The 10601-nt window shown below is 42.3% G+C and overlaps 1 protein-coding gene across 5 annotated transcripts; it reads right to left on the bottom strand.

Annotated features, from left to right (window-relative positions):
• Positions 1–427: 427 nt before the first annotated feature.
• Positions 428–10598, bottom strand: Fkbp7 (FKBP prolyl isomerase 7). 5 transcript variants are annotated; one of them, XR_013050540.1, is made up of 5 exons: positions 10255–10598; positions 9176–9327; positions 7374–7486; positions 5495–5628; positions 428–729 (listed from the first exon to the last, which is right to left on the bottom strand). XR_013050540.1 is itself a non-coding variant. In XM_042275514.2 (4 exons), exons 1-4 carry the CDS (start codon positions 10509–10511, stop codon positions 568–570), a joined length of 702 nt encoding a protein of 233 aa, XP_042131448.1. In that variant the 5' UTR covers positions 10512–10597; the 3' UTR covers positions 428–567. The 5 variants fall into 5 exon arrangements, 3 of the variants coding, with proteins under 3 accessions (XP_042131448.1, XP_006972544.1, XP_042131449.1); XM_042275514.2 differs by lacking the exon at positions 7374–7486 and having other exon boundaries at positions 5495–5625; positions 10255–10597; XM_006972482.4 differs by lacking the exon at positions 7374–7486 and having other exon boundaries at positions 10255–10594.
• Positions 10599–10601: the final 3 nt, after the last annotated feature.

Below are 10601 nucleotides of genomic sequence, written 5' to 3' on the forward strand. Positions count from 1 at the left end.
CAAGAAAGTAGACTGTGCTGAAATTCCTCAAAGGTCAGAGTTAACACAATTTACCTTTTCCTGCATGAACTTCAGAAGAAAACTCTGAACTGATGATTTTTATATCCTATTATCTATAATATAACATCACAAAATGCATAAATAAAAAAAGACACTACTTCTTGGTCTCTGAGTATTCTTAGATATGGGGCATTTTAAGAGCTAAAGTATTGTATCTTTACACACTTATACTTGCTGTTATTACTAGAGTTAGGAAGCACTTACAGTCTATTTTAACGTGTGTGTGTTCATCTATGTCCTGAAGGAGGGATGTCACCCACTGGGATACAGGCCCATTCCCTGGTGCTGCAATTTATGTTCACAGCAGAAAATAACAGGAAACACAATCACACCTACCTCAGAGTTAGGTTTGCAAAAAAGCTTCACATTATTACTCCAAAATTATGTTTATTAAAGGAAACAAATTATCTTCTCATAAGGGAAAACAGGTAACTAGAACTTGGAGAAAGTGATTTTTTTTAAAGCAAAGTACAGTAAGTTACTAACAAATAAAGAGGTAAAATAAATTTATAGCTCATCATGTTGGTGCACATTATATTCCTTGGGAGAAATGAAGCCGTCTCTATTGTGGTCATTTTTCTTAAAGATATCTTCCAAAACTGCATTCTGGTATGACTTGTCACGGGGCTTCGCATCCTTTTCAAAGTCCTTCTGTAAGTAAAGCTCTATCTAGAGGGACAGAACAAAATGTCGTCAATAAAAACCCATCACAAACATCTGGCAACTTTGAGAAATGATTACAGTAATAAATAAGCATACTAGGTGATATAAACATTTTCAATCGTTTATATAATTGCTTATGGGGTGGCACTCAAGGACCATGGTGGACGTGTGGAGGTCAGAGGACAACTTATGGAAATTGGTTCTTTCTTTCCACCATGTGGGATCCTGGGGATGGGACTTAGGTCATCAGGCTTGAAGCAAGAGCTATATTCACCTAGAAATCTTGCCAGCCCATAAACTTTTTAAAAAAGTATATCAAGGTTTGGGAATACCTTTGAAACAGGGTCTCTCATAGGCCTGGAACTTACTATGTAGACCAGGCTGACCTTGAACTCACAGACACCTGCTTGCCTTTGCCTCCCAAGTGTTGGTATTAAAGACATACGCCACCATTCCCAGTCTAGGATTTTTTTGTTTTTAATTTTGAAGTGATTTCTGAAGAGAAATGGGTGTTCAAATTAGCTGTCCCTAGGGTGATAGATTGGCGTTACTAGCCACACCGAATTTTCCTGAAACTAGATACTTTCTAATAATCCACTGTTCATATTAGAAAGGGCAAACAGTCTTAAGGAGTCCTATGATTTAATGAAATCTCATTAGCCTTTCTGTCTCTGGAACCAATGGATTTACTGTGCCATCAAGTCAACCAAGGACTTCAGATGTTCTGCTCTGCTGCCTGTCTGTGTTTGCAGCAGAGAAAATTTCTCTAAGCAAACACACAAGAAAGCATTGTCCTATCAGCCGCATGCAGTTTCTGGGTATTAGAAATGTGGCTACAGTAAACTGAGACATGTTCCTGTAAACGTAAGTCACACAAGAGATTTGGGAGATAATAACTAAAGAGTACACCTCACTGATAATGTTGATATAGGTTTCATGGAGAAATGCTGCTATTTATACTGAGTTAAGCTAAGTAAAAAAATGTCATGTTTATTTTTCTTCATTTCCTTATCTTGAGATGAGACCATCTCTCACTGTGCTCAGGCTGATCTCAACTTACAGGCTCAATCCATTCTTCTGCTTCAACTTCCTCAGAAGCTGGGACTATGGGTATGCATCACCATGGCCAACTTTGTTTTACTTCTTAAAATGTGCACAGAACACATTTGAAAGTTATCTACGTGACTTGGCTGGTTTTTCCATTGGAAAATGCTGATTTATGCTAAAGAAAGCATGGTACACTGAGCTGGAGATAATCTTCTGCCAGCCTGGGGCATCTTAAAGGAAGGGACATTCTGAAAGAGTGTTGAACACTGAACAGTTTTGGGTAACACACATCCCATGCTTAACCCAATCACACGACTTTAGAATGATCAGTGGACTTGAAGCAGGTTTGCAAACCTGACTTCGATCCAATATGAAGGGAGAGACATTTTTTTCCCTCTCTGCTGAAACTTAGCAATCCTAGGGAAGTATAAAGCATTTTATTTATTTATTTCACTTCTTACATCTATTTATTTATTTTTACAACTTTTTAATTAATTAATTTATATTTTTTTGAGTAGAACCAAAACTTATTCTAAGCCACAGTCATCCTACGGTCCCCCTTGCCATATAGCCTCCCTGGTTCTGTGGGTTGCAGTCTGATTGTTCTTTGCTTTATACCTAGAATAACAGCCTCAAACATTCTGCATTTTCTAAACCAAAATTATCTTTTCATAACTAATAAAGCTGATGTTCACTATCTATTCTTTTTTTATACAGTGTAGTAAAGGCACAAAGAGGCGGTGGGCAAGAACATTAACTTTAAAATTTTTTTATTTTATTATTTAATGTATTTGTGCTTACAGCACCCAGAGAGACCAGAAGAAGGCATCAGATTCCCTGGAATTGGAGAAACAGGGGGTTGTAAGCTGCCTCACATGGGAGCAGACGCTGGGAGGCGACTCTGGTCCTCTCTAAGAGCAGGGAGTACTCAATTGCTGAGCCACCTCTCCAGCCCCTTGACTTTAATTTGTGCTAGTAATGGGCTCTACCCTACTTTCATTCTGTAATTTAATACTGTACCCCACTCCCACCTTATTGAAACTGAAGAAACAATCTCAAATCTTTTTGATCATTAAGCAAGTAAGTTTCTGTTAGCTCATGTTTTAAATCTGGGCCTCCACGTGTATTGGTTACATGGTCTTCAACCAAAATTTAACCTTTCTGAACACTAGGAATATTACCTGTAAAAGGAGAGAAGGATCTACACTATAGGATTGATAACAGGGTCAATGTCAATAGATGATAACTATTATTACAACTGGGCAAAAAATCATTCTTACCCATCTAGTAACAACATTTAGTGATACTCAATAAGATGCCTGGGAAACTATAGTTGAACAGATCATATTTTGGATTTCCTCTAGTTTTATTTTTCCGAAAAGAACTGGAGACACCCCCTAATGCCTAGAGGTAGTCATAGTGCAGAAGGAACCTCTCGGTGTGGCTGAAGTAATTCAGGAATAGTGTGCGAACAGGCTGCTCCCAGGGTACCACGTGAATCCCTTTGCTGCTGCTATTTATTCCAAAGAAGGTGTGATAAGGAGTCAAGAGAGGTAACACTGGAAACAGTTAGTTCCCCTTTAAGGCCTGGTGTGCTGGCTAGTTTTTGTCATCTGGAAAGAGGGAACCTGTCTCCATCAGACTGGCTTGTAGCTAGTCTGTGGGTTATTTTCTTGATTAATGATGGATGTGGGAGGACCCAGCTCTCCGTGGGCAGTGCCACCCTGGGGCAGGCTGAGCAAGCCATTGGGAACAAGCCAGTAAGCAGTGTTCTCCTTTGATCTCTGCTTCTGTTCCTGCCTTCAGGTTCCTGCCCTGGCTTCCTTCCCTCAGTGAACTATGACCCAGGCTGTGTAAGCCAAATAAGGTCTTTCCTCCCCAGGCTGCTTTTGGCTGCGGTCTGAGAAATCAACAGAGACACCTGGCAGACATGCCTCTCTCCCTGCTGGCTAACCGGGAGCCTCAGGGAACTATTTATGAGGCTCCTGGAGGAGGAACTAGAGTTGGGTGGGAAGAGGGTTGGAGGTGGAGATGAAGAAGAATGGAGATTGGAGATGTAGCTTAGGGGCCCACTGCCGGCCTGGCATTGCCTCCTTCTAGGTCCAAACCCCAGTCACAAAGAAGAAAGAAAACAGGCAAAGAAAGAAAGACTTATTAGCTAGGGCTGGTGGCTTATTCCTGTAATTCTAGCCCTTGGGAGAGTCAGGAAGATTTCCACAAGTTCAAGACCAGCCTGTACTACATCATGAGTTCCAGGGCAGCTTGGGGCTAGAGTGAGACCTTATCTCAACCCCGAAGTCCCTGAAACAAAAAAAGGACTATCTGGAATCAAGGGCCTGCCTGCCTCATTACCACTTAGGTGGTGGTGGTGTACATTTCTAACTGTCTCTAAACAAAGGAGGGAGATGGCTGAGGTCGGTGCGGACTGTGGGCACGGACTGTGTGACTGGATGAGGCACTGTGGGCTTCCCTGAGACACTCAGATGGTAGTTCCCCGAGAGGCAGGGAGTGCCCGAGACGCGGAGCACAGAGGCAGACAGCCTGGGCTCCGTCCTGGTTTTGTAATTGCAGCTGTGTTAGCAAACATACCTGACCGTCATCTCCCCATCTCCAGGAGATGGCAGAGGTGTCCGTCATGGAAACTGTCCTGAAGATCAGATCAATTCACATACTAATGTGCTTAGAGTGGGATCAGGAACCAAGAAAGTGAGAAGAACGTGCATCATTACCCATTTTTATTAGTTCATCGATAGGAGATGGACTTTTGGCTCATGCTTGCCAACTTCTTAGCCCACTCAGTTCAAATTCTTGCTAGCTCTTTTCATAATCTCATCTACGTATGTACGTCACAGTCCAGAGGTTAGAACTACTTGTGACAAGTTCACACAGTGCTGTTGGAAAGAGGTTTGTCCCTCTAGTGCAGATGCCCGAAGAGCCATGGGGAGCTGCTGTGGATGACTGATTCATAAATAAAACGCTGACTGGCCAGTAGCCAGGCAGGAAGTATAGGCGGGACAAGGAGAGAGGAGAAGTGTGGGAAGTGGAAGGCTGAGGCAGAGAGACGCTGCCAGCCGCCGCCACGACAAACGAGATGTAAGGTACCAGTAAGCCACGGGCCACATGGCAACTTATAGACTAATAGATATGGGTTAATTTGAGATACAGGAACTAGATAGAAAGAAGCCTGAGCCATTAGGCCAAACAGTTTAAGTGGGCTGCGGGACTGCCGGAGCGGGAGCTGGAGAGAAACTCTCCAGTTACAGGGAGCTTGGGATTTTTCTTATTTGATTGATTGATCTGCCAGTACTGGTAATTGAACCCAGGGCCCCCTGGATGTTTGAGCAAGAACTCTACACTAAGCCATATGCCCAGACCCTTCTGCACTCTTTGAGACAGAATGTCAGTAAGTTACCCAGGATGGCCTTGGACTGTCTGTAGCCCAGGCTGTCTTTTAAGGTATTATTTTCTTATATCAGGCTTGGGAGTAACTGAGGCTATCGGCCTGCATCATGAAGTCTTACACTAGCATTTTAATAACCTTCCTATATACAGAGAAAAGGGAAAGATACGTTTTTCTCAGAGTTTAGAATTTCCAGCCAACAGCTCTACTAAAGCAACCAGAGCCAACACTAGTGAAAATTAGGAAATATCTTCAACACAAATGCCCTTGAGTTATAATGAAAAAAAAAAAAAAATCAAACTGCAGACATGAAGTTTGAATTACCTCGGCTTTGGAGAGCTGCCTGTCGTTGTCTGTGTCTATTTGCTTAAATGTTTCAATGCTCCGTGGTCCTTTGGTCACAGCATAAAGTTCAATCTCAAACATCAGTGTTGCGTTGGGTGGAATCTTGCCTTCTGCTGAGGGTTTAAATGTGAACAGTTTGACTTACATGAAAGTAGCTTTTCAGATATTCACGCAGTGATCACAATAGCATCAGGGTTATAGTGTTTAGAAGAACTGCTTACAAAACATTAAGCTTTTTAGCATCAAAAATTCAGGGTCTATCAATTTATTTTTCCTCCTTTTTATAAAAACATATTGGGTTCGAGGCCAGCCTGGTCTACAGAGTGAGTTCCAAGACAGGCTCCAAAGCTACACAGAGAGACCCTGTCTCAAAAAACCATAAAAACAACAAAACAAAAATTAAAAAAAAAACATTTTGGGAACTTTTTTTTCCCCTTTGTATTTTAAACCAGGTCAGTTCAAAGACCCTTCTGGACCAGTTTCCTGGTTAAGTTAAAACAACCGAAGATTTTATTACTAGATCTTGATCATCCTATAGCAGATATGGTATAGAGAAGAAATGCTGGAGTAGAAAAATTCCAGAGGTGGGCTGGCAAGATGACTCAGTGTCCCTTGCTGTCAAACCTGATGACCTGGGTTCAATATTTGGGACCCATGTGGTGCAAGACGACAGCTGACCCCACAAATTGTCCTCTGACCTCCACAGACCTGCACAGGCACATGCTTTGTACTACATAAATAAATACATGTAATTAAGAAGAGAGCCAAGTGATGGTGGTGCACGCCTTTAATTCCAGCTCTCAGGAGGCAGAGACAGGGGGAATCTCTGTTCAGTTCAAGGTCAGCCTACAGAGCAAGTTCCACGACAGTGAAGGTTATACAGAAAAACCCTGTCTCAAACAAACAAACGAAACCCACCCCCCCAAAAAAGTAAGAGATTCCAAAGTATAATCTCCAAGAAAATGATTTTATAAAGTAATCTGGGAGCATAAGTAAAACATAAATATCAATCTGTTTTTAAAATCCTTTATAGATATTGAAAAGTTAAATGCAGTAACAAAAATCCAGAAGCAATTTTACATATCATAAAAATTTTAAATATGAAATTGAATAGTTTTAATAAAGTTCATCTGTTCACTGATGCAGCTAGTGAATTTAGAAAGATGGGGCCATGATTTCAGGTGAACGTTTCAGAGGGTTGCCAAGAGGCAGGGAGTAGCTGAGAGTGTTTCCAGGGCCTTAGAGGCCACGTGATCTGGGACATGCACACGAGTATTTGCTAAGCGAATGATAGTCTTTGAAAGTAGCCAAGTTTGTTCAAAGAAACAGCAATTTCTTTCACGGTAGATAATTCTTGCTAAAATACTTATAAAACCCCAAAAGGAAAAGACAGAAGTTACAGCCCAAAGCAGTGCACTGCAATTTCCAAAGCCAGACACAGAAAAATCTATCTACCCACGTAGGCCTGTTGGCAAAGACCCAATGTTCTACAAAATACCTGGCTTTGAAGGGCACGAAAATAACATCCGACAATAATTAAGAGAGACTCAAAAACATAAATTCCCTTTTCTATTCTGCTGCCGCTGCTGCTGGAAGCTGGGCCTGAAAGGCAAGTGAGCTGACCTCCACCACTGAACTCCTCGAAGCCCAAACTCAGGCTTCCCAAGAAAAAGTACCACAGATGCATGGAAAGTCCCCAAACAATTCTATAATAAATACAGAAAATGTGGCTAATTAGTTTTTTCTACAAAAAAGAGTAAAGCCAAAAAAAGAGATAGATGTGCGTTGCAATAGAATTATTTATATTTTTAGAGGTAGAATGAAGAGGTAGGAGTTAATGTAAAGAATATATACATACCACATAGACGGTTAATTAAAGCACTAGAGAGCCACATGCACTTCAAGACATGCAGGGGTGATCTGTGACATGAGCCAAGGACATTTTGCCAGAAGAAAAACTTCAAGCATCACCTAAAATGAAGTTATAACTAATGTTATGTTTTAATAAACACGTACTTAACGCTCATCGAGAAGACCTGTAAAGATCAAGCCAGTCAACATGCTAGCATTTCTGCCCTTACCCCTACCCCAGGAGCTATTGACAGCTGAGGGCTTCTAGGGAGGGAGAGTCAGTTCTTAGGCCCTGGGCCCTGGTAGGTTGACCACACTCCAGTGGATGGCCCCACACCCATGACTAGAGGAACAACACAAATCTGACCCAGTAGGAGATGTGTGTGTGTGAGAGAGAGAGACAGAGAGAGACAGAGACAGACAGACAGACAGACAGACAGACAGAGACAGAGAGAAGGATGAAGTTGGGAGTGAAGCATGGCTATGAGAGGAATTGGGGGAAAGTGTGCATGGGAGTGGATATGATTAAAATACACTGTGCGCATGTATGAAACTCTCAATGAAAAGAATTAAGAATATATTTTTAAAAAGCTTACATAATAGTCAAGTAATGGTGGTGCACACCTTTAATCCCAAGCACTCAAGAGGCAGAAGCAGGAGGATCTCTGTGAGTTCAAGGCCAGTCTGATCTACAGACTGAGTGCTAGGACAGCCAGGGCTACACAAAGAAACCCTGTCTCAAAAAACCAAAAACCAAAGGCTTACATAATCAAGAAGATTTTGCTAAATTTCCCAAATCTTGGAATCTAAACTACTGTAATACAGGTAAGGCCACAGGTAACTACAGTACAATGTAGTTATTTTTTTAGGCCTCACTTTTCTTATAAGTAAAATAAAAGTGATAATGAGATTGTCTAAATGTTTACTGGAGACTCCTCAGAGTCAGCAAGAATGCCTATTCCCCCACAGAAAGGGTGTAGTTTGTTGATAGTTTGGGCAGCTGGGTAGTCACTCTTAGCTAAGCATAAACTAGTTTTGGTATAGGATAAAGTAGTCATTTGCTGTAGGATAATGGACCCAGGACTGGTACCCATTGAAGATGGATGTGTGTGCTCTGAGGGTAAGCAGAATGTTGAGACAACTCATAAACTGGGGGAAGAGACAGAAGGCAAACCTTGACCTACGTCCTTTTGCCTAGAAGTAACCAACTCATGACATTTTGAAGAGAGTATTATATTTAAATTATCTTCAAATTTATCTCTCAGGCTCCTATACAAAAAATCACCCACATGCATGCACATGTACACACACACACACACACACACACACACACACAGTATATACAAATTATGATGCCATGGGAATCTTTTTTTTCTTTTGTAGTGCAGTGCTGGGATCAAAGTCAGGGCCTTGCCTATGCTACGCAGGCCATCTACCACTGATTGTCACACACCCAGTCCCAGGAACTATTCTGATGGGAGCAAATAAATGATTGGTGGAGAGAGAGCAGTGAACTTGAAGCTGTAGCTATCTGGAACCACCTCTTTTAGAACGTCAGGTCTGACTAGCTCGAAGACGGGCTTCCCTCGATCTCACTTGGGACAGTGGCCTTCTCTTGCTGAAAAGCAGAGCAAGGGGGATTACCTCTTTAAAACGCAAACAACAGCTTCAAAGATGATGCATCTCTGTGAGACACGGTGATAATTTGAAAATCGCCCCTTAGGAAACTGATTGCTAATTATGTATTAGAAATTTCAAATCGGTGGAGTTGGCAGGGCTTAAACAAGGCGAGCAGGCAAAGGTTCTTACCATAGCCTTCTTTTCCATATGCAAATGAAGGAGGTATGATCACCTTTCTCTTCTCTCCAGGGCACATGTCCATCATAGCAATGTCCAGTCCCTTTATGACATGCCCAACACCAAGAACAAACCATTTGGGGTGGCCTTCATCCTGTGTCCGGCTATAAGAAACCATACTTAGTACTTAAATAAGCTGATGTCATGAAGGAGACTTTTAAATATAGCTAGGCATTTGGTTATTGTTTAAATTGGACTCTCTTTTCCCACGTTAGCATTCTTTCAGAACTCTGTGTTTGTCTCAAACTGGCCCACAAACTGGCAGAAAGTATCATTAGCGGTCACTCCATTTTCTGTTCTATTGCCGTCTTACAAAAACTACCCAACAGTTAACTTTTTAAAATGGGTCTCCAGCCTCTAACTAGCTGCAGGGCTTGAACCAAACGCATTTAACTTCTCTGGGTTTGTTCCCAAAACGGAAGGGGCAGGCTGAGGTTGAAATTTCATTTTAAGAGCAACTGAAAGTAGCATCCAGCCACATTTCTCTTCTAAACAGCAAGAATAGTGTTCTTCTAAGTCGGAAAGAATCGCTTTGTCCAGGCCTATCCCTGGAGGGTAGACAGCCCAGCTAAAGAAAGGGCATTCAATCAGACCGGAGTAGGGATGGGAGAGCCAGACGGATGCTCTCCACCAGGTGACCCACTGAAGACCGGAACCAAAATGCGGTAGCCACTATTACATTCTGTTTGGAAAGAGAATTCAGCTCTGGGTAAACAAAGTGTGAGTATCTTTTCAAGCAGCCTCTAGATTTATTTCTAGGGGTCCCAGGGACAGTGGTGGCAGTTAGCAGTACGCATAATGTAGTAGATCTGCAGTCCATTAAGTCTCATTGAACTAACATTTTCAACAGTGAAAACATTCAGTTTTTTTTAGGGACTGTCTTCTAATCTAAATCGGCATAAATGGCTTAATTTACTGTTTTTAAAAAAAATAGAAAAACCTTACATCAATTGGCTTCTGGCTGGTGTGTATGTGTGTGTGACAAGATCCGGTGTATGGACTGAACTTGAACTGCACGGGGCATCTCCTACCTGCAGTAGAATTTGGAGCCATCTTTAGCCAAGTAGCCGTCGTAATGGGCATTTAGCAAGTCTCCTTTCCTGCTTGTTTTGGAGCAGTTTTCCGGACGATGCAAAACTTCTATTTTCACTTCCTCCGTGCTTTCGTCTTCCGTTTGTCCCTGACCGTTGGAACAGCCCCACAGGCTGAGGAAAACCGCTAGTCTGAATAGGAAAAGCATGGTTCGCAAAGCAGAACCCCCAGGCCTAGGGCAAGCCTTACCGCGCATCGGTCCGGTCCGCCGGCCGGTGGATCTCGGTGAAGGACCGAATTCGGACGCGTGGCAGGCATTGTCCTACGTCACAAAGGTCCGGGGCGG

Source organism: Peromyscus maniculatus, chromosome 4 (assembly GCF_049852395.1).
Source record: "Peromyscus maniculatus bairdii isolate BWxNUB_F1_BW_parent chromosome 4, HU_Pman_BW_mat_3.1, whole genome shotgun sequence".
Classification (NCBI taxonomy): domain Eukaryota; kingdom Metazoa; phylum Chordata; class Mammalia; order Rodentia; family Cricetidae; genus Peromyscus; species Peromyscus maniculatus.